General features: G+C 48.7%; 1 protein-coding gene across 6 annotated transcripts in view; it reads left to right on the forward strand.

Annotated features, from left to right (window-relative positions):
• The window catches only part of actn1 (actinin, alpha 1), a 292,127-nt gene that overhangs the window by 109,463 nt on the left and 157,739 nt on the right, over window positions 1-24,925 (forward strand). For all 6 annotated transcript variants that reach the window (XM_072485663.1, XM_072485693.1, XM_072485666.1 and 3 more), the window contains exons 2-3: window positions 2,277-2,391; window positions 9,985-10,104. In XM_072485663.1, coding sequence (XP_072341764.1) covers window positions 2,277-2,391; window positions 9,985-10,104 — 235 coding nt within the window. The remainder of the gene's footprint in view (window positions 1-2,276; window positions 2,392-9,984; window positions 10,105-24,925) is intronic.

The following is a 24,925-nucleotide window of genomic DNA, read 5'->3' on the forward strand; positions in this document are numbered from 1 at the left end:
TGACTGCAGTGCTAACCACTGTGCCACCGTGCTGCCCGACAAATTATATTTCTTAGTCACTGACTCAGTCCTTCTCCGTGGCAACTGCCTGAGGCTGAACTAGACTGTTTGCGGCATTGGTGTAATATATGACCCACGATCGCCTTATGCCAAATATGCACATCATCACTAAGACCGCCTACTTCCACCTCCTTACGTTTGCCCAGGTTTGCGCTTGCCGTAGCTCATCGGCTGCGGAACCCCTCACACCAGCATCACCTACCTCTAGACTTGACTAAATCAGTATCTTCCAGGCTGGTCTCGCACTCTGCTGTCCATGTTCTAACTCACACCCTGCTCACTGATCTACACTGCCCATGTTCTAACTCAACACCATGCCCACTGGCCAAGACTGTCCATGTTCTAACTCACACCCTGCTCACTGACCAGCACTGTCCATGTTCTAACTCACACCCTGCTCACTGACCAGCATTGTCCATGTTCTAACTCACACCCTGCTCACTGACCAGCACTGTCCATGTTCTAACTCACACCCTGCTCACTGACCAGCATTGTCCATGTTCTTACTCACACCATCCCCACTGGCCAACACTGTCCATGTTCTAACTTAACACCCTGCTCACTGATCTACACTGTCCATGTTCTAACTCACACCCTGCCCACTGACCGACACTGTCCATGTTCTAACTCACACCCTGCTCACTGATCTACACTATCCATGTCCTAACTCGGGAGCTTATGCATTGAAGGCAATTAGCTAGCCCTGTGCCACATCTATTTTGTCTTAGATGTATGAAGAGGAAGTTGGTGACCAGCAACTTTTTAAACAGATAACAGAAAGTGGTGCCGCTAAATACTTTCAACAGCTGAAAGACTTTGATAAAGCAACCACTTTGTACTGAAGATAAAACCGATTGGCTCATTCTCCAGAAAATTAACTTATATTGATGGTGACGTTTTATTATCAGGCCTGGCTTTGTAATCCCGGATGTGTACTTTTTTCATATGATAAAGAAATCGAGTAATAACAGAGGAATGAGAACGCAATGTATTTTGATATGAAGGACCCTCCTTCTCTATATATGGTTAAAAATTGGCTGACCAGCTTCACTCATAGTTCCATTCTTATGCACCTGGAGGTAGAGCAATCGTGGAAGAGTGCAGTATGAAGAGGCGTTGAAATAGAATATAAATCCAGGAACAATAGAACTGCCTTGCCCTTGAGGGAAGCTGGGCTGCTCATGAGCAAGTTCAGAATCACCAGCCACTTAACAAAATTGCACTGAAATGGCTCCTGTTTTGAAATAATAAATTTTCACAAAAAAATCCTAAAATATGATTCAAAAATGCTGCTTTTTGAAAGGAATCCTGCAATTTCCTGAAGGAAAAAAAATTAAGTTAATTCATTTCACATAAATAACTAATTATAGATATTAATGGCCCCCTTTTGGTGTATTGTACATGGGACTGGTTTGCCAGCATCAGGAGAAAATGAACAAGTTGGTTAGAAATTCCTGTTCTCACATATTAAAAATGGAACGTCACTTGTTCAGTTAATTTTTAAAACGGTGCCCCTTAGTTCTAGATTCCCCCCCCCCCACCCCGTCAACCCAACAAGGGAAAACTTTGGTCCTACCCACAAAAATCTGCAACTCATTCAAAACTGCACTGTCACTGGACTTCCTAGGCGCATTCATTACATTCAGTCTGCAAAAAGCAACTTGCGTTTGTATAGCACCTATGACATAGGAAAACATTACAAAGTGCGTCAGTGAAGAGAAATGGGACACAAATTGACTTGGGGCAAAGAATTCCACTCCTGTCAATTTGATCATATATTGCGCTCGTAAAACCGTGAGCTGTCCAATAATTTTGACTTCAATGTAAATAATAATGTGGGAGCTTAATACTAAGAATGCAAATGACATGGTAATTTTAATTACCTAATGATGAACTAAGAGTCGCTGTAAGAGCAAGTTGCCCATGACTCATTGGAAACCTGCCTACAGACCTGACTGCAATTTGTTTTTAGATAACCTGCGACTGGAAGGAATAAACTTTATAATGTGACGAAAAATAATGAATTCCCAACTGGCAAAAGAAGACTGTTTTTCAAAGAAATTGAGGAAGTGTCCCTTTGTTAAAAAAAATATATTATGCTGAGAGCAATTCTCACCTATCATCATTTTTCAATGCAGAGCCATTTAAATGTTAGATTCTCTCCCTATGGATGTAATATTCCTTTCTAATTCTGAGGTTGCAATTATGTTTTACAGACTTTCACAGCCTGGTGTAACTCTCATCTCCGCAAGGCAGGCACACAGATTGATAGCATTGAAGAGGATTTTCGAGATGGCCTCAAGCTCATGCTTCTCCTGGAGGTTATTTCTGGTAGGTTAATCTACAGTTTATTGTTTGGTGCCTGTGTTCACACCCATGTACATATCCACATGAACGACGATCAGGATGGACATCCTACACTATACTAAACCCTCCCCGAGAAGTCTGAATATAGGAAATTGGAACAGGAATAGGCCATTCAGCCCTTCGAGTCCATTCTGCCATTTAATGGGATCTTGGCTGATCTACTTCAACACCGTTTTGCTGCACCATCCCCGTATCCCTTGATTTTCCGAATATGTAGAAATCTATCGATCTCAGTCCTGGACATACTTCAACAAAAAAATTCCAATTAAGGGGCAATTCAGCATGGCACCTACCAGGCACACCTTTGGGTTGTGGGGGTGAGACCTAAGCAGGCATGGGGAGAATGTGCAACTCCACATGGACAGTGACCCGGGGCCGGAAACGAACCCGGGTTCTCAGCGCCGTGAGGCAGCAGTGCTAACCACTGCGCCACCGTGCCACCCTAGTTCTGGTCATACTTAATGACTGAACCTCCACAGCCCTCTGAGGCAGAGAATTACAAAGATTCATCGCCCTCTGAGTGAGGAAATTCCTCCTCGCCTCCGTCTTTTGTGTACTGACAGTGAAGGAGGTGCAGCATATTTTCCATGTCTTCGATTCGCTGAGAGTACTTCTAAAATTCTTGGTGCTCTGAGTTGCTAATGGCATTTAACCAAAGAATCACATGTTAGTGCCTTCTAGTCAAAGGCGAATAAGCGGCCTTTGCCATCGCTTGACAAAACGTGAAGTGTTTTTGTTGTAATCTGTTGGTCAATCTATACAAGTGTTCTAACTTCTAACCTGAATATCCTGTACTATAATCCTCACCATCACCCATGTGCTGGCATCCTGGAATAATGAGAGCTTCCTCGCTGCAGCTCCATTACCGTTGATCTGTGGCTGGTGGTTGGCGTGCAGTACTTTGGCGAGATGTTTTTTTTAAAGTGGGAGCAGCTGCTTGTGGGCTTTGGGGAGTCGCAGTGTTTTTCACTCGTGCTACTCCAAGTATGATGAACTTCCTCCGAGAGGGCATCAGTTGCCATGCAAGAAACATCAAGAGAAAAAAGTCACTTTGAGACCTGAGTAGAGATTAATGAATTGCAAGTTAAATTCCAGATGATATAATGGCAGCCAGCAGTGTAATTGTGATAAACGGTTACTGTATTACTGTACCCTTATCATCATGTAAGGTGATGTCCCCTTTAAGAACGGGCTTGGAACCCTGGGGGGCTCCGCCCACCTGGGAGTCGTATATTAGGGGCCACCTTGTGGGCGACACCCAGTTAGCACCCGTCTCGGCACCAGGTTAGTTCTTAGCTTATTAAAGCCTTCTTTACTGTTTTACTCTCGAAGCGTCGTTATTGAGGGTACAACAATTTAATAAGCTAAACTACATCAGGATGGATGCAGGCCTAAAACCAGAGAAGCTCAACCTGGAAGCACGGACACCAGAGGCAAAATAAATTTTTAAATACTGGCTCCGATGTTTCGAGGCCTACCTGGTCTCCTCAGAGACTCCCATCTTGGGGCCATGCAAGCTGCACCTACTCCACGCCCGGGTGAGTCACAGAATCTCTGCCACGCTCGTAAAGCCGACTACTTATGAAGAGGCGGTCGAGTTACTCCGCAAGCAGTTCGTCAAACCCATCAACGAGGTACACGCCAGGCAACTGCTCTCTACCTGGCGGCAGCACGCGGGGGAATCGTTAGGCGAATTCATTGAAAAACGCACCGCGCTTGCCAGGGACTGTGACCATCAGGATGTGACGGGGAAACCCATATGAACCTGCACAGCAGAGACGCGTTCGTGTCCGGCATCCGCTCGACCTACATCCGACAGCGACTATTCAAAAACGGGACAAAAGACCTCCAGGACACGCTAATGCCCGCCTCCTCGCTGGACGTGGCCAGACATAATTTGGGCACGTACCCCGCGGACTCTGCGAGGCCCCTCGGACTTCCTCAGATTCAGCCACGTTACGGGCCTGTGCCGCACGGCGACCCGCTCATCTTGGGGGCACACCGTGCTACATCTGCGGGCAGGGTCAGCATCCATGCCCACACTGCCCAGCCCGCTCCGCTATCTGCAGCGACTGCGGGAAGAAGGGGCATTTTGCGAGGGTCTGCCTGGCCATGCCCAGGGGCCAGAAAAACAAAGAACCGCCGGCCCGAAAATCAGGCTCTCAGGCCCGCAGGCCTCGTAATGCGGCTGCGCACCGACCCAACATGCCTCCTTCTGACGTGTCATCCGCCTCGTGCGAATCATGGGAGCGGCCATCTAGTCGGCGGCCACCTTCTCGACCCGACACATGCGACCGACGGCGGCGGCCATTTTACGAGTCCGACTCGGCTGAGGACTCGGACTATCCGCGAGTGGGAGCGATCACCCTCGACCAAACACGGCCAAAACATCTGCAGAACTCGATGATGAAGATCCAAGTCAACGGGCGCGACACTTCATGCCTCTTCGACTCCGGGAGCACGGAGAGCTTTATTCATCCAGAAACGGTAAGGCGCTGCTCCTTGCGCACCCATCCCGCGTCCCAAACCATAGCCCTCGCATCCGGGTCCCACTTGATACAAATCAATGGGTACTGTATCACGGATCTCTCGATCCAGGGCGCCGAATACACCCGTTTCAAACTTTATATCCACCCCCACCTTTGCGCCCCCTACTGCTCGGACTGGGTTTCCAGTGCAGCCACCGAAGCCTGACACTAAAGTTTGGCGGACCCTTGCCCCCCCTCACGGTATGCAGCCTTGCGACACTGAAAGTCGCACCCCCCTCGCTATTCGCGAACCTCACTCCTGACTGTAAGCCCGTCGCCACCAGGAGCCGGCGGTAGGTACAGTGCCCAAGACATGAGAGGCTCCTTCATTAAATGTTTTTAAGATAAAGATAGATAGTTTTTTGAAGAATAAAGGGATTAAGGGTTATGGTGTTCGGGCCGGAAAGTGGAGCTGAGTCCACAAAAGATCAGCCATGATCTCATTGAATGGTGAAGCAGGCTCGAGGGGCCAGGTGGCCTACTCCTGCTCCTAGTTCTTATGTATGTTCTTATGACTTTTATCAAGTCAGAGGTCCAACGTTTACTGGGAGAGGGTATCATCGAGGCTAGCAACAGCCCCTGGAGAGCACAAGTGGTGGTAGTCCGGTCTGGGGGTAAGAAACGGATGGTCGTGGACTATAGCCATAAACCGCTTCACTCAGCTTGATGCGTACCCCCATCCCTCGCATAGCAGAAATGGTAAATCGGATCGCCCCATACCGAGTATTTTCCAGGGTCGACCTCAAATCCGCCTACCACCAGCTCCCCATCCGACCAAAAGACCGCCCCTATACTGTCTTCGAAGCAGCCGGCCGGCTCTTCCACTTCCTCAGGGTCCCCTTCGGTGTCACAGATGGGGGTCTCCGTCTTTCAAAGGGCGATGGACCAAATGGTGGACCAGTACGGTTTGCGGGCTACATATCCGTACTTGGACAATGTCACCATCTGCGGCCATGACCAGCAGGACCATGACGCAAACTTCGAAAGTTCCTCCAGACCGCCCGAGCCCTTGAACTGACCTATAACGAGGAAAAATGCGTTTTCCACACAACCCGGTTAGCCATCCTCGGCTACGTCGTGGAAAACGGGTCCTAGGTCCCGACCCCGACCGCATGCGCCCCCTAATGGAACTCCCCCTTCCCCGCAGCCTCAAGGCCCTCAAACGGTGCTTGGGGCTCTTCTCATATTACGCCCAGTGGGACCCCAAATATGCGGACAAAGCCCACCCACTCATAAAGACCACGATATTTCCCCCGTTGGCTGAGGCCCGATTAGCGTTCGACCGCATCAAGGCCGATATCACCAAGGCCGCTATGCGCGCGGTGGACAAAACTATCCCCTTCCAGGTAGAAAGCGATGTGTCAGACATCGCCCTGGCTGCTACCCTCAACCAGGCAGGCAGACCAGTCGCGTTCTTCTCCCGGACTCTCACCGCCTCCGAGATTCGGCACTCTGCAGTCGAGAAGGAGACACAAGCCATTGTGGAGGCTGTACGGCACTGAAGGCACTATCTAGCCGGTAGGAGGTTCACCCTCATCACCGACCAACGGTCGGTCGCCTTTATGTTCGATATGCAAAATAAAAAACGATAAAATTTTGAGGTGGAGGATCGAACTCTCCACCTACACGTACGATATCAATCATCGTCCAGGGGAGCTCAACGAGCCCTTAGATGCCCTGTCCCGCGGCATGTGCGCCAATGTGCTTGAGGACCGCCTGCAAGCCATCCACAATGACCTCTGCCACCCGGGGGTTACCCGGCTCGTCCACTTTATCAAGTCCCGCAACCTACATTACTCAACCAAGGAGATCAAGGCCATGAACAGGGCCTGCCAGATCTGTGCGGAGTGCAAACCGCACTTCTACCGGCCAGACAAGGCTTGGCTCGTGAAGGCCTCTGGGCCCTTTGAGCGACTGAGCGTGGACTTCAAGGAGCCCCTCCCGTCCACCAACCGCAATGCCTATTTCCTCACCGTTATTGATGAGTTCTCCCGCTTCCCATTCGCCATTCCCTGCCCCAACATGACCTCTGCCACCGTGATAAAGGCACTGCACAGCATCTTCACCCTGTTCGGTTTCCCCGCTTATATCCACAGCGACCGGGGTACATCGTTCATGAGCGATGAACTGCGTCAGTATCTGCTCAGCAAAGGCATCGCCTCGAGCAGAACGACCAGTTATAACCCGCGGGGAAACGGGCAGGTGGAGAGGAAGAACGCGACAGTTTGGAAGGCTGTCCTTCTGGCCATACGGTCGAGAAGTCTCCCAACTACTCGCTGGCAGGAGGTCCTACCCGATGCCCTACACTCCATTAGGTCACTCCTCTGCACGGCCACGAATGAGACCCCTCACAACCGATTGTTTGCCTTCCCCAGGAAGTCTACCTCCGGGGTCTCGCTTCCACATTGGCTGACGGCTCCGGGACCCGTTCTTCTCCGGAGGCACACGAGGAGCCATAAAACGGACCCCCTGGTCGAGAAGGTCCAATTACTACACGCCAACCCCAGTTACGCCTACATCGAGTACCTCGACGGCAGGCAAGATACGGTTTCCCTCCGGGATCTGGCATCCACTGGTTCCCCCACTACGGACGCCTCCCTCGCAGCTCCCCTGCAGGATGTGCACCCACTACAACACCCCGGCCCCACTCCCCGCTGGTGGGCACCTACCCCCCTCTACACACCCCGCCGGCACCGGCACCGCTACCCCCAGCCCCAACTATTCCCCCTGCACCCCGATCCCCTACCCGGACCAGGGCTCCGACCACCGTGGTCCCGGACGTACCCTCAACCAAGACGTCCGTGTCCGCTGCACCACCGCCCGAGCTGAGGAGGTCGATAAGGACGACCAGGCCGCTGAGACGAATGGACTTATGATGGCACTTCACCCCCGCCGGACTCTTTTTAAAACGGGGTGAATGTGATGAACGGTTATTGTATTACTGTACCCTTATCATCATGTAAGGTGATGTCCCCTTTAAGAACGGGCTTGGAACCCTGGGAGACTCTGCCTCTGGCTCCGCCAACCTGGGAGTCATATATAAGGGGCCGCCTTGTGGGCGGCACCCAGTTAGCATCCGTCTCGGCACCAGCTAGTTCTTAGCTTATGCTTTCTTTACCGTTTTACTCTCTAAGCGTCGTTAATGAGGGTACAACAATAACCATAGCTCAGAAAGGAAGTAGCTTGAATAAGGCATATTGTTCTGTTGAATATTTAAAGTTATTTACTTCGACAACAATGATTTGTTTATGCAGTGCCTTTTGACAGAGAAAGGCACGTCGCACAATATTCATAGAATCAGTACAGTGCAGAAGGAGGCCATTTGGGCCATCAAGTCTGCACTGACCCTCTGAAAGAACACCCTATCAGGCATCACCCTATCCAGGCCCAAACTCTCACCCTATCCCAGTAACTCCACCTAACCTTTTGGACACTTAAGGGGCAGTTTTAGCATGGCCAATTCATCCAACCTGCACATCTTTGGAATGTGGGAGGAAACCGGAGCACCCGGAAGAAGTACATGCAGACATGAGGAGAATGTGCAAACTCCACACAGTCACCCAAGGCTGGAATTGAACCCGGGTCCCTGGTGCTGTGTGAAAGCAATGCTAACCACTGAGCCACCGTGCCGCCCTGCATGAAGCAAAATTGAATAATGAACCACAGAAGAAAAGATTCGATCAGGTGACTAAAAGCTTGGTCAATGAGGTAGATTTTAAGGAATGTCTTGAAGGAGCAGAAAGGAGTAGAGAGGCTGAGAGGGGTTTAGGTAGAGAATTCCAGAGCTTGGGAGCCTTGACAACTGAAGGCACGGTCACCAATAGGGGAGCAACTAAAATCACTGATGGTCAAATGGCCAGAAGTGGAGGAGTACAGAGATCTGAGGGTTGTAGGAATGGAGGCAATTACAAAGTGAAGAAGGAATGGGATGAGAGAGGAATTTGAAAATGGTAAATGGGGACTGGGAGTGGGAGACAGGGGCGTGGAGAGAAGGCAGGAGGAGAGTAAAGGATATGTGGCTTAGCCCCAAGTGAAATGCAAAACAGCTTCATACTGACAAATGGAATCCACATGTTGACGTTGGTGTTCTGGAGGCGTTCATCACTTGAACTGTGCTGTTAGGATTGATTGGCCTTGGGGAAGAATAAGGCTGAGGGGATGGAGTTGAATCATTTTAATGAAGTCTGATGGAGCAGTATTTCATTATCATGATATCCTATTTATAATGCAGCTCAAAATGGTGCACAGAGTGCACCTGACCAGAACCCGAATGAGCAGGTTCTTCCCGGAGGTGGAGGACAAATGTGAGAGGCCAAAGGGGCCCGGCCAACCACACCCACATGTTTTGGGCTTGCCCCAAACTTGCTGGGTTCTGGACAGCCTTGTCCGAGGCAATGTCCAAGGTTGTGGGGGTGAGGGTGAAGCCATGCCCAATAGTGGCAATCTTCGGGGTGTCGGAGCAGCCAGAGTTACACATGGGGAAGGGGGCCAACGTCCTTGCTTTCGCTTCCCTAATCGCACGCCGGAGAATCCTGCTCGGCTGGCGATCGGCAGCACCACCCACAGCTGCAGACTGGCTCGCTGACCTCTCGGAATTTCTCCACCTGGAGAAGATTAAGTACGCCACCCGAGGGTCAGAGGAAGGCTTCCTGGATACTTGGGGCAGTTTGTCGGTCTGTTCCAAAACCTGTTTGAGGCCAGCAATGCCCCCCCCCCCACCTTTTTTTCCCCATTCTGTCCGGAAGATAAAAGAAAAGCACAGCCGAAGCCGGGGGGGGGGGGGGGGAGAGGGAGGGAGGACAACGGAGTAGGGGGAGGAACCATAGACCGACCCAGAGGGCAGTGAAATGCACATAGGGTCAATTAAACGAAGGACAAACTAAACCTCTCTATCATAAAGGAGATTAGCGCGGGCGAGAAAAATGTGATGTGTGTATATATACAACTGTTTATAAATATGGGAAATGCCAATAAGAAGATTTAACAAGAAAAAATAAATAATAATAATATCTTATTTAATTTCCGCCAGGTGAACGCCTGGCCAAACCAGAAAGAGGGAAGATGCGTGTGCATAAAATATCGAATGTCAACAAAGCCTTGGATTTTATCGCCAGCAAGGGGGTTAAACTTGTTTCCATTGGAGCAGAAGGTAGGAATGTGAAGAATAGAACAGCCTATCCTGATCTATAGCCAAGTCAGAGATTTCTATTGCTCTATCCAGCTACACAGGGGCCATTGCTCCAAGTGCAGTGAAATGATTACTGCCCAGGATAAAACTCCTGTCATCCCAGGCAGGGGAGTGAGCGTGTGTCATAATCCTATCACTACCTCTAAAGTGGAAATATTCTCCATTACTCCAGCACTGCCGTACTTCAGTTCAGCTAACAACAGGTTTTGAAGGAAGACTGGCATTTGTTCAGCTTGCTATCCATGGGGACTGGAATAGTTTTACCAGCTCACTTCAATCACACCACTCAAATCTGACCCGACTCCCAGCAGCAGAAGTTAGACCCATGAGCACCGACAGTAAGCTGAGTAACGGAGCCAGCTGCATTTAGACACCATCTAATTATTCCAGTGGCACAGGCACATGTAACACTCTCATATTCCTCTCTCTGGTGTGCCATCTCTCATAATTGTATCTGGGTATAGGGGAGACAGTAGTGTAGAGCTAATGTCACTGGACTAGTAATCCAGAGGCCCAGGCTAATGCTTTGGGGGGTCCAGGTTTAAATCCCACGACGGTGGCTGGTGGAATCTGAATTCAGTAATGAAACTACCATCGATTGATAAAATCCCACCTGGTTCACTAATGTCCTTTAGGGAAGGAAATCTGCCATCCTTACCTGGTCTGGACTACATGTGACTCCAGATCCACAGCAATGTGACTCGTAACTGCCCTCTGAAATGGTCCCAGCAAGCCTCTCAGTTGAAGGGTAATTAAGAATGCAACAAACGCTGGCCTTAACAGAGATGCCCACATCACATGAAGGAATAAATACAATGTGAATCATTTGAACCATTTTGCCTGTATAATGCGTGAAGGATAATTCTGTGTGGACGTTACCATGTGTTCTGCAGAACCTTGTACGTCATGATTATAATGCTTATTTGCCTAGATGGGGAGGTGGGGGAGGATTTACCTGCTGTTGGGATGTTGTTGACACCTCTCATTGTCTGGCTGGATGTCAGACAAGAACTGTTTGAACTTTAGTCTGGCTCCTGAAAAGCACCAACTCATGGGCCTGTTAGTTTGGATCTGGTCAACCCTGGGTTTTAGATTTTGATCGATTTCTCCGACAGTGGGTGCTTCCCACTGGCATATTTCTTGCTTTGTGCATTATTTATAACATTGTAACCGTGTAATGAAAAAATAATAAAAATTGATTCTTTGAAGTCTGCAATTCTATAATTCCTGGTAACACTTCAACATATTTGTCGAAAATAATAACTGCTGAAGCTGTGGAATTGTGTGGAGCTGTGTCCATCCCATTTCACTGATGGTGATTTGACTGGTACTGTTGCTACCTCACTTACACCTGGCTGTCCCATAGCAGTCATGCTGTTCAAATTATAGGCGTGTTGTTGTCTCCCAATGCATGGCACAATTATGTATGGGTGCAGATCGACTGATCCATGTTCCTTCAACAGATTCAACAGGAATCCCATTTTACTCCTGTGTCTCCCAGTCTGACACCAGTACTGACCTACACAATGAACATGTTGAATTACCGCAGCACGGTAGCATGGTGGTTAGCACAATTGCTTCACAGCTCCAGGGTCCCAGGTTCGATTCCGGCTTGGGTCACTGTCTGTGCGGAGTCTGCACGTCCTCCCCGTGTGCGTGGGTTTCCTCCGGGTGCTCCGGTTTCCTCCCACAGCCCAAAGATGTGCAGGTTAGGTGGATTGGCCATGCTAAACTGCCCTTAGTGTCCAAAATTGCCCTTCGTGTTGGGTGGGGTTACTGGGTTATGGGGATAGGATGGAGGTGTGGGCTTGGGTAGGGTGCTCTTTCAAAGAGAAGGTGCAGACTTGATGGGCCGAATGGCCTCCTTCTGCACTGTAAATTCTGTGATAATTACTTCAGAAGAGCAACCTGCTCAAGGCATGGGGCTAAGCAGCATGATGACATTCATGTGATTCACAGGGTGGATGTGGAGAGGATGATTCCTCTATGCACGATGGCACAGTGGTTAGCATCATTGCCTCGCCGCAAGAGACCCAAATTTTATCCCTGCCTTGCGTGACTGTGGAGTTTGCACATTCTCCCCATGTCTGTGTGATTTCCTCCGGGTGTTTCAGTTTCCTTCTCCAATCAAAAGATGTGCACATTAGGTGCATTGACCATGATAAAATTGCCCTAGGTGGGGTTACGGGGCGGAGCGGTGGAAGGTTGCTGGGTGCCTGGATGGGGCCCTTTTTCAGAGGGTCGGTGCAGACACGATGGGCTGAATGACCTCCTTCTGCACTGTAGGAATTCTTTGGTTCTAGGTTCTAAATTTGTGCTCCAAAAGTCAAGAGTCTTTGGAACCCTCTTCCTCAATAGACGGTGGAAGCAAAGTCTTTGAAATTTTTAAGGCGGAGGTAGATAGCCTCTCGATAAGCAAGGGGGTGAAAGGTTATCGACAGGGATAGGTTATAAGTGTGGAGCTGAGGTTACAACCAGAGCAATCATGATCTTATTAAATGGTGGAGCAGGCTCGAAGAGCTGAATGGGCTACTCCAGTTCCTCATTCATATGTATATCTGGATGATGCACTGGGCTGGCTAAGCCTGTAGTCCTGTAGCACTCACTGTTTCTAGAAAAAAAATCATCCAATTAGTTGCATCTTTTCTGACCTCAGGTCATTGAAGTATAGTCACCATTGTAGGAAACGCAGCAGTGTGTGCACAGCAAGCTTCCACAAACAGCAATGAGATAGTGGCCAGGTAATCTATATTTGTTAGTGGCGGTAGTTCAAAGAAATATATTGCCCAGAGCTCTAGGGTTATTTCCACAGTTACGCTTTGAATAATGCCATGGGATCTTTTGTATTCATCTGTAAAGACTGACTGCCTTGGTTTAATGCTCCATCTGACAGTGCAGCACCCCCTCCGTACTGCTCGGGACATGTCAGCCTAGATTATGGGCTCATGCCTCTGGAGTGGTTCTTGGGAGCATTGGAGCCAATCGAGCTACCGTTCCTTTAGATCATAACTGCATCTTGATTCCATCTACCTGCCGTAGTTCCATAAGCTTTGATGCCCCTCCCCTAACAAAAACCGTCTAACTTTTGAGGCTAATTTGAGCCAAGAATGAAACTTTCTCTAAAAGTTTCAGCAGTCTTTAGATCAAGGAAGAATGATATTGCAAAATCATATGATCGACAATGTGGTAAATGATAAGTTACTGTGGTTTTTATGGCGTGAGTTGAGGGATCAACGATGGTGGTTCTCTGAGACGGCCAATGTCCCATTGAATAATGGTATTAAATCCTTGATGTTATAGATAGAATGCATGAAGGGTGCTAAGCATCGCCAGCTGTTGACTTAGATAAGTGTCCTCAAAGGCCTGTGGTATTATTTATTCCCATGACCTGTTGTCTCAAGGGTGAGATTACTGATGTGTAAAGGAGCACAATACCAACTGGCACCTTCCACCTCTGCGGGACGCAGGCAACTGAACAAACAGGGAACCGGGGCGGTATTGTTTTCACCCATTTTGGACCGTAGTGGAGGCAGGCAGCCAAGAGATAATGGTGGCGACATTGCCCGGCCAGACATCCTGCCTACACTTCCAACGTCAGTGGTCTTTGTGAGGGCAGTGGGGCTGGGGGAGGGGGAGCCTCTGAGCTGGCCCATGCTCCTAACAGGCCAGTTAACATCGTTAAGGATATGCAAACTGTCTGGATTCTCTGGGGGCGGCCGTCTATTTGCAACTCTCTGCCTCAGACCAGATAAAGACTGGCAAAGGACCATGGTGGGGTTTGGTCATGGAGGCCGGAAAAGTTTACTTTGAAGTTAAAATTGTGGGAAGCCCAACACAGGTCAGGGAGTTGTCCAAATTCACATGTTTGTCAGTTTAGCAATATTCAATCTCCTAGCATCGCCTGGGCATCAGATAAGTGGGTTAAGCTTTTTAGATTCCACCTGAATGCTAGTATGACTGCGGCTGGAAATAGCTGCTGCACCCCCTCCCCCTTCAAGGGGAGGCCAGTGGAGATAATGAGAAGCCTGCACAGAAAGGGCAGAACATCAGGGATCAGGAAACCAGAGGAGAGGGACCGGGGACACAAAAGCGAAGGAGACATTTCCGTGAGCACAGGATCTAAGGATGGAAGCGAAACCAGCTGGACATGACTGAAAGCCAGTGCTGGAAGAGACTGTGACTTTCTAGGTATTTGATCACGGACGTCTGTGCTCTTGTCAGTGCAGACCACTAGCAACATCTCAAGTGGCTACACACTGGTGCTGTCACCCGGGTGCCAGATGGCCTCTTCACCAAGATTAGCAACACATCAGATTTCCAATTATGGTCCATCACTAGCTAAAAAGGCACTGGGTCGGGTGTCTGGACCAGTTAGATTATGCCCTGTACTACCCTCCAGCAAGGGTCTCAATCATTGTGGTGGCCTGCTGCACTCTCCATAACATGGCCCTTGAGAGACGGGTGGACCTTGAGAATGGTGAATCCTGGCAGGGACACTCATCAGGAGAGGAGCATGAGGTAAAAGAGAAAGAGATTGGAGGCGGAGGGAGATGAAGGCTGAACAGCCAGGCAGACACAGGGAGAGTGTGCAGACTCTGCACAGACAGTGGCCCAAACCGGGATCAAACCCGGATCCCTGGCGCTGTGAAGCAACAGTGCTAACCACTGTGCTCCATGCCATCCATGTGCACAAGCACACACACACACACATGTGCACAAGCACACACACATACGTGCACGTGCGGGCACACACACATAGCTGTATTTCTTATTAAGAACCAAGTTACGCCCTGTAAGACATGACTGCTGTACTTGATCCAAGATAGTTCCCCTCTCCTTAAGCTGCCCATAGAAACATTTGGTCTCCATCATTGAATCCTGGCAGCAGCACGTCCGAGTGATTTGGACAAGGGGGAGGGAGTCTTGTATGATCCACTCAATAGTGTAGCATGGTGAGGCTTCCGCGTAACACATGGTAGCACCGTCCTGTTTCCCTGCTCAAACAGGAAACCTGGGTTACTGGTAAGAAGGGCTTCTCGTCTTCCCTCTCTCAGGACAACACTCCCTGTCATCTATCCCCTTTCATTTACTCTGTGATTAAATGTGACTTTACTTTGCAGAGCTGTTGCCATGGAGCAGGTGATTCCTGCATGAACATCAGTGTGGATCTAATTTATTTTCAACACGTTCCGTGTTACAAGTCTCTAGGCACATTGTGGCTTGTCGTGCTTTGCAGTAGCTGCTGACCTCTTGTTCCTTGAGCAGCTATTTAAATGAATTAGTTGGAGAATACACACTCTCTGGCCAGGTGGCGCAGTTGGAGCAGTTCATCCGATCCCCTCCAGATGTGTCCTGTTAATCTCACTGTTGGGATTTCTGCTGGGATTTCTGCTATTTCATTTGAGCATATTTTAGCAGATTGATGCAAAAAAAAAAATGGTTTTTGGACATGCAGAGGAAAGCCTACTGAGTGAGCCTAAAGAGTGGGCCTAAATGTGGTGCTCTTTCGGAGGGTTGGTGCAGATTCCATGGGCCGAATGGCCTCCTTCAGTACTGTCGGGATTCTATGGATAAAGCAAAATGTTGATTCATCCATTGTTTTGTTTTGTGATTTGCTAGAATCTGCTTTTGTCATATGGTTACTCTGGCCAGAATTAGCCCCACCCCTTCCTCCCCCAGTAGGTACTGAGGTGCTGGGGGGTTAGGGCGGAAGTGTGAAGTTGCATGGGTGGGATTCGCTTCGGGATCCCACCTGCCCGATCTGGTCACAGATTTTTGTCGTGGCAGGCAGGGCCTTGAAGGGCAAGATTTCCCTTGCCCCAATTAATGGCCACTTAAGGGCCTTTTCCCACCCAGCCTCAATTGGCAGTTGGATAATTGATCAGGGTGTGGGGGAGAGCACCTGAAATTGAACAAAGTTCGATTTTGGGCGGGTGGGTGTTCTTTGTGTTGCTTATTTCAGGGTGGTTGGCGTAGTGTTCACAAAGACCACAAAATAGCTTTAACTTAAAGAAAGCTATAAATTTATTAACATTACTAACTTGGATACAACACATACTCCTAAAGAATACACAGTTGATTAAGAACATTTAAACCACTCATCTACAGCTAATCTCACTAATGATGTAAACTACGATCTGCTCTCACTTACACTATCTGTAGTTCTGACTCTATATAGATAACTCCTGCACATACACTCCCCCAATGCTTAGCATCACTGCCTTTTATAGTTGTAACTGTAGCTCCCTCTAGTGGCTACACTCGACACTTCATTAACCCTTGCAGATCTTACCGTTATGATAATACCACAACCAGCATCCCCTTCCTGACTGAGCGCTAACTCCTCTTGGGGCTTCGTCCGCTCCGGACTTCACTCTCCCTATACGACCTATCTCCTGAGACCCCAATCACTCCTCCATGACTCCCCAAGCCTTTCACACACTCATATGGGCAGCGAGCTGCAATACCTGTTTTAGCCAGTGCAGTGCTGTTCCTTGAATGAATGGAGAACCACCAGCCAATCAGATTGGCCAGCGGCTTCTCTTTGCTGGCTTAACAACTTAGGTGGATTGGCCATGATAAATTGCCCTTAGTGTCCAAAATTGCCCTTAGTGTTGGGTGGGGTTACTGGGTTACGGGGATAGGGTGGAGGTGTTGACCTTGGGTAGGGTGCTCTTTCCAAGAGCCGGTGCAGCCTCGCTGGGCCGAATGGCCTCCTTCTGAATTGTAAATTCTATGATAACTCCCTCCTTTTTAAAGACACTGATCCACTTTCTTTTCCCAGTCAGTCCCTCGTCACGGTGGCACGATGGTTAACTCTGCGGCCTCAGCATCGAGGGCCTGGGTTCGATTCCAGCTTTGTGTGACTGTCTGTGTGGAGTTTGCACGTTATCTGCGTGGGTTTCCTCCGGGTGCTCTGGTTTCCTCCCACAGTCCAAAAATGTGCAGGTTAGGTGCATTGGCCATAATATAGTGCCCTTAATGTCCAAAAGCTTAGGTGGGGTTGATGGGGTATGGGGATTGGGTGGTGGCGTGGGTTTAAATGGGGTGCTCTTTCCAAGGACCAGAGTAGACTCGATCGGCCAAATGGCCTCCTTCTGCACTGTAAATGCTATGATACGATCACTATGATATGAGTTGCCATACCAGGCTATAATGCAACCGGCTAGGATGCTTTCTATGGTGCATTTGGTAAGAGTCAATGTGGACATGCCGAATTTCCTTAGTTTCCTGAGGAAGTATAGGTGCTGTTGTACTTTCTTGATCATAGCGTCAACATGGATGGACCAGGACAGATTGTTAGTGATGTGCACACCTAGGAATTTGAAGCTGTCAGCCATCTCCACCTCGACCCCATTGGCGCTGACAGGAGTATGTACAATACTTCGCTCCCTGAAGTCAATGATGAGCTCTTTAGCTTCGCTGGCATTGAGGGATAGATTATTGTCGCTGCACCACTCCACTAGGTTCTCTATCTCCTTCCTGTACCCTGACTCGTCGTTCTTTGAGATCCAATCCACTATGGTTATGTCGTCAGCAAATTTGTAGATGGAGTTGGAGCCAAATGTTGCCACGTAGTCGTGTGTATAGTAGGGGACTAAGTACGCAGCCTTGCGGAGCCCCGGTACTGAGGACTATCATGGAGGAGGTGCTGTTACTGATTGTAGTCTATGGGTCACAAAGTCAAGGATTCGGTTGCAGAGTGGGGAGCCAAGTCCTAGGTTTTGGAGTTTTGATACGAGCTTGGCTGGGATTATGGTGTTGATGGCGGTGCTGTAGTCAATAAATAGGAGTCTGTGGTACGAGTCCTTGTTGTCGAGATACTCCAGGGATGAGTGTAGGGTCAGGGAGATGGCTCCATGGAGGAGTATAGGGTCTGGGAGATGCTCCAGGGAGGAGTGTGGGGCCAGGGAGATGGCATCTGCTGTGGACCGGTTGTGGTGGTATGCGAATTGCAGTGGATCTAGGCATTCTGGGAGTATGGAGGTGATGCGCTTCATGAACAACCTCTCGAAGCACTTCATTACGATCGATGCCAAGGCCACCGGACAATAGTCATTGAGGCACGTTGCCTGGTTCTTCTTTGGCACCGGTATGATGGTGGTCTTCTTGAAGCAGATGGGCACCTCGGACCAGAGTAGGGAGAGGGTGAGGATGTCGCGAACACATATGCCAGCTGGTTCATGCAGGATCTGAGTGCACGACCAGGGATGCCGTTAGGACCCGTCGCCTTCTGAGGGTTCACTTTCAGGAAAGCCACTCTGACTTCGGAAGCTGTGATGGTGGGTATGGGTGAGTCCGGGGCTGCTGTGGCAGTTGACAGTGGATTGTTGGTTTCCTACTCGAACCGAGCATAGAATGCATTGAGTTCATCGGAGAGGGGTGCGCTGCTGCTGGAGATACTGCTCGGCTTCGCTTTGTAGCCAGTTATGTAGTTTAGGCCTTGCCACAATCGACGAGAATCCGTGACGCTAGTCTGTGACTAGCTTGGTCAGATATTATCTCTTGGCATCCCTGATGACTTTGCGGAGATCATATCTGGATTTCTTGTATAGGTCAGGGTCGCCTGACTTGAACGCCTCAGAACCTGTCCTTCAGTAGGGAGTCAGTCTCGCAATTTAGCCATGGTTTCCGTTTGGGGAACGTACGTACTATTTTCTTTGGCACGCAGTCGTCCACATATTTGCTATCTGTGACGGTGGTGGCATACTCATTTAGGTTGGTCATTGAGTACTTAAATATAGACCATTCATGTAGAAGCTCTTCTGTTTCCTCGGATCAGCACTGCACGACCTTCTTAACCAAATTCTCCCGCTTAAGTTTCTGCTTCAATGCTGGGAGAAGGAGCATGGTCTGATTTCCCAAAGTGCGGTCGGGGGATTGATCGGTAGGCACCCTTGATTTTTGTGTAGCAGTGTCCGAGAGTGTCGGCACCCTTGGTGGGACAGGAGATGTGCTGGTGGAATTTTGGCAGTACACTCTTGAGATTGGCCCTGTTGAAGTCCCCAGCCACGATGAACAAGGCCTCCGGGTGTTCTGTTTCGTTGTTGTTTATAACTGTGTACAGTACGTCCAGCGCCTGGGGTGGGATGTAGACTGCTGTGATAATGGCTGAAGTTTGTACAGATTTCAAAAGATACAGGCAACTGCTTGACAAAGAAACTTGTTTTGTAAGAATCTGGTCTCCATCTCCCCTCATCTCCAATCACTTGCAGCTCTGTTTTACACGGATTGTGGGGTGACCAGTGAGTTGAGAGCTATTGGGGGTGGGGGGGGGGTGGGGGGTGGAGTGGGCAGCAAATGGAGTTGAGGCCATGTCAGACCAGCCATGATCTTGCTGATTGGTGGAGCAGGCTTGAGGGGCCAAATGGCCCACTGCTGCTCCAAGTTCTTATGTTGGAGCCAATATGGCTCAGCAGTTTTAGAACTTAATTTTAAGTGGGGGATCTCCCTACAAAACTTGACTGACTCCCTGAAGGGGGGGGGGCTCTTTTTCAGGACTCCTGAGAGGTCGATTATCAGCTGCCCAAAGCTATCTCCTGCATACAAAGCCGTTTAGTCTCATTCAGCAATAGATGTAACTGTGCTGGGAACAAGATGGGCAGAAATTGAACCAAGGCGGCCTTGCCCCTCAAAACTCTCCAGAGTCCAAGGTTTGAAGACAAATGATACAAGGCAATTTCCTCTGAGATCTGTCAAATACTGTCCATAACCCTTTTCCAAATTGTATAGCAGTGAATAAGGCAGACAAAACTGCTTTTATGAATTAGATGTACATAATAACTGGCAAAACAAAGATGAGTACTTGCACTGTTAAAGAAAACTGAGGGAGCTATTAGATCAGCCAAAAGGCTTCTGGCAAGGAGGGAAGTCGCCTGTTGTGTCAGCAATGGGAAAAAGTTGTTTCAGCTTTTCAAGAGTCACAGGACTGTATTAGACCATTGAACGATGCTCGAGGGCAGCTTACAAAGAGTATTAACAAAACGAAAATTCACCAGGTTGCCAGTAGAACCATAGAATTCCTACAGTGCAGAAGGGGACCATTCAGCCCATCGAGTCTGCACTGACCCTCCTTGAGAGAGTACCCTATTAGACCCACTCCCCCGCCCTAACCCCGTAACCCCATACCCCACTAGCCTGCACATCTCTGGACACAAAGGGGCAATTTAAAATGGCCAATCCACCTAACCTGCACATCTTTGAACTGTGGGAGGAAACCGGAGCACACGGAGGAAACACAGACATGGGGAGAATGTACAAACTCCACATAGCCTCGGCTGGAATTAAACCCGGGTCCCTGGCACTGTGAGTTAGCAGCGCTTGTCACCATGCTGCCCCTATCTACATTAAAAATGTTTATGTTTCCAATTGATGCATTTTCAAGAGGATCAACAAAAACAAAAAAAACAAGGCATATGAATACTGTGGATGCACAAGAACATACAAACTAAGAACAGGAGGAGGCCATTCTGCCCCTCGAGCCCCCTCCATCCTTTGATAGATCATGGCTGATTTGACAGTGACCTCGCATCCACTTTCCTGCTCTTATACAAATATATGAATTAGGAGCAGGAGTAGGCTGCGCCTGGCTGACCTGATTTTTAACTTACATTCCACATTACCACCTATGCCCGATAACTTATCACCCCCCTGCTTATCAAGAATCAATTCTGGTCTCCAGAGAGCAATCTCGGAGGGTGGAACATCGAAGCGGTAGGTTAGTAACGTAACTTACCTCAGGGATTCGCAGCCTAGTCTCCATGGAGCAGTCTCGGAGGACGGAGAACAGGAGCAGCAAGCATAAAGTTTAAAAAAAATTTTTAGAATACACAATTAATTTTTTCCAATTAAGGGGCAATTTAGTATGGCCAATCCACCTAGCCTGCACATCTTTGGGTTGTGGGGATGAAACCCACGCAAACACGGGGAGAATGTGCAAACTCCACACGGACAGTGACCCAGAGCCGGGATCGAACCTGGGATCTCGGCGCCGTGAGCGAGCAGGGCTAACCCATTGCTCCACCGTGCTACCCCTGCAAGCATAAAGTTAAACTTACCTCATGGATTCACAGCCTAGTCCCCAGGGAGCAGTCTCGGAGGATGGAGAACCGGAGCAGCGAGCATAAAGTTAAACTTACCTCATGGATTCACAGCCTAGTCTCCAGGGAGCAGTCTCAGAGGACGGAGAACCGGAGCAGCGAGCATAAAGTTAAACTTACCTCAGGGATTCGCAGCCTAGTCTCCAGGGAGCAGTCTCGGAGGGCAGAGAATCGGAGCAGCGAGCATAAAGTTAAACTTACCTCAAGGATTTCACTGAAGCTGAAAAAAACCCGAAAAAACTGGTATCACAAGAAACCTGTGATCTGGTTGGCTGGTAGGGAATCTGTGTGAAATTGTGGGGGAAAAAAACTGGAAAACTAATTAATTAACTAACTAAGTAGAGATGGCTGGGCAGGCAATGTGCTGTAGCTGCATGATGTGGGAGCTGGCATATCCCATTGCGAGCTGCGATGATCACATCTGCAGCAAGTGTTTGTTGCTCGAGGTGTTCCGACTCTGAATTGATGAGCTGGAATCTGAGCTTCAGATACTGGGACACATCCGGGAGAGGGAGAGTTACCTGGACGCTTAGTTTCAGGAGGCGGTCACACCCCATAGATTAAGTCCCTCAAATTCGGCCAGTGGTCAGGTGTGACTGCGAGTGAGACAGGTAGAGGGATCCTGAATTCAGGAATGGAGGAGCCTCAACTCTTGACCTTATCCAACAGGTATGAGGTACTTGCTCCCTGTATGGATGAGGAGCAGGACTGTAGGGAGGATGAGCTAGCTGACCACTGCACCATTGTAGTGTATTCTATAATTAGAGGAACTGATAGCATCCTTTCCAAGCAGGACCCAGAGTCCCACATGGTATATTTCCTGCCTGTTGCCTGGGTGAGGGACATCTCTAACTGCTTAAAAGGATGTTGAAGTGGGAGGGGGAGGATCCAGTAGTTGTGGTCCACGTTGGGACAAACAATATAAACAAGACTTGGAAAGAGGAACTGTTTGGGGATTATCAGGAACTAGGGACAGAATTAAAGAACGGGTCCTCGAGGGTTATAATCTCTGGATAACTACCCAAGCCACGTGCAAATTGGCATAGGGTGAGTAAATTGGAGAAGTAAACATGTGTCTAAAGGAGTCGTGCGGGAAAGCGGGGGTTCCATTTCATGGAGCACTGGCATCAATATTGGGACAGGAGAGACCTGTATCGGGATGGTCTCCATCTGAACCGACTTGGGACCAGCGTTCCAGCCGAAAGGATACATAGGGTGGTCACAGGGACTTTAAACTAGCAAATGGGGGGGTGGGGGGGGGAGGTAGAGGTTATTAGGATAAACCGCAGGATAAGTCTAACGACTATGGAGGGGAAAGGAAAAGTACAAAATCAAAATGTAAAGTGACTGTTGGAGTAAAAGTTGGGGATGAGGCTGAGTGTTATCAGAGATTAATGAAGGAGGTCAGCATGTGTGAAAAGTGTAGTGCACAAGAAAATCCTGCAACGGAAATACAAATCAATAGGACATAGTTAAAAGCCTTGTACCTAAATGCAAGCAGTATTTGGAATAAGTTCAATGAAATGAAATGAAATGAAAATTGCTTATAGTTACAAGTAGGCTTCAAATGAAGTTACTGTGAAAAGCCCCTAGTCGCCACATTCCGGCGCCTGTTCAGGCAGGCTGGTACCGGAATTGAACAGTGATGCTGGCCTGCCTTGGTCTGCTTTCAAAGCCAGCGATTTAGCCCTGTGCTAAACAAGCCCCAGTTTACAGCAAACCAGGGAGCAGGATATTTTAGATTTAGTATTATGTAACAAAGAAGGATTGATAAATAGTCTTTTCATTAAGGATCCTCTTGGAAGGAGTGATCACAGCATGCTAGAATATCAAATTCAGATTGTGCGAGAGAAGACAGAGTGCCATACCAGAGTTTTGGCGTAGGGCAGAGGTAATTATACAGGTCTGAGGAAAGAGTTTGCCCAAGTAGATTGGGCACAAATAATTGAGGGTAGGACAGTTAAAGAAAAATGGTAGATGTTCAGGGAGGTATTAAATACCTCAAGTACATCTCTGAGAGGAAGAGGAATTGTAAAAGGGAGAAAAACGTTCCATGTGGATGCATTAGTTATGATATTTCAGAATTCCCTTGATTCTGGAAGCATCCTGGTGGATTAGAAGCACGGTAATGTGATGCCCCTATCCAAAAAGGGAGAGAGGCTAAAAGTAGGAAACTATAGACCGGTTAGCTTGACCTGTGTGGTGAGGAAATTGCTGGTATTTATCATTAACGAGGAGATGGCTGAACATTTGGAAAGACAAAGCTTAATCCACCATTTTCAGCATGGTTTTGTGAAGGGCAAGTCATACTTTATAAACTTGCTTGAGTTCTTTGAGGACGTTAACAGCAAGCTGGATAATGGCGAAGCTGTGGATGTGGTATATCTAGACTTCCAAAAAGCGTTTGACAAGGTGGCGCATAAAAGATTGATCCAGAATGTGAGATCGCAGGGGGTTGGGGGTAGGATACTAGAGTGGATTGAGGATTGGCTGACTGACAGATAGCAGAGGGTCGGGTTAAAAGAGTCCTTCTCTGGCTGGCGAACCGTAACTAGTGGGATGCGTAAGGGCTAGTCCTCAGACCTCAACTGTTTCCAATCTATATAAATGATCTGCGAGCAGGGACAGAGTGTAACATAGCAAAATTTGCAGCTGATACTAAAATAGATGGGAAAGCAGGCAGTGAAGAGGGAAATTTTACAGATGGATACAGATAGGCTAAGAGGGGGCGGCACGGTGGCGCAGTGGTTAACACTGCTGCCTCGCGTCACTGAGGACCCGTGTTCAATCCCGGCCCGGGTCCGTGTGGAATTTGCACATTCTTCCCTTGTCTGCGTGGGTCTCACACCTCACAATCCAAAAAGATGTGCAGGGTAGGTGAATTGGCTACGCTAAATTGCTTTTTAATTGGTGGGGGGGGGGGGGGGGGGGGAAGAATTGGTACTCTGAATTGTTTTTTTTCAATAGGTAGGCTAGGAGTTTGGGCCAAAATATGCGGATGGATAAGTCGGAGGTTATCCATTTTGGCCGAAAAAATGGAAAGGCAAATTATCTAAATGGGAAGCAGATTCACAATATGTCTGAGCAGAGGGACCTGGGTGTCTTTGTTCAAATTGCAGAAAGTCGGTATGAACTTTAATTACACAGCGTGTAATTAAAAAGGCAAATGGAGACTTCCGATGGCAGCCATTGAGGAGTAGGTCGCACATTTGTTAGCTCCCGCCTGTAACGGACTTTTGGACCTTTTCCCCCCCCCCCCGTTTTTTCCCAGATTTTATGGGATAAATCGGTGAAGAGTGAGACCGTAGCGAGAAATCCCCCTCTGTTGTATGGAGAATTGGGCCAGAAGTGGTTGTGTCAGATGACAAAGTCCTATAAGGGAGACGCAAGTAGAGCTGGTAACACGGGGCAGCATGGCGGAGGGCAAGGGCTGCGGGGAGACGGCGCAGTGGTCGACGGAGCAGCTGGTGAAGTTTTTCGAGGATTGCTTCACCAAGCTGAAGAAGGACACGCTGGACCCGGTTAAGGCTTCAATTGATCAAGTGGTTCAGAATCAGGAAACCCACGGGAGAGCGATCCAGGAGGTGGAACAAAAGTTGTCCGAGCACGAGGAGTATATAACCATGCTTGGGGATAATGAACAACCGCCAGAAAAGAATGTAGGAGAAGCTGGAGGACCTGGA

This window comes from Scyliorhinus torazame, chromosome 2 (assembly GCF_047496885.1).
Source record: "Scyliorhinus torazame isolate Kashiwa2021f chromosome 2, sScyTor2.1, whole genome shotgun sequence".
Taxonomy (NCBI): domain Eukaryota; kingdom Metazoa; phylum Chordata; class Chondrichthyes; order Carcharhiniformes; family Scyliorhinidae; genus Scyliorhinus; species Scyliorhinus torazame.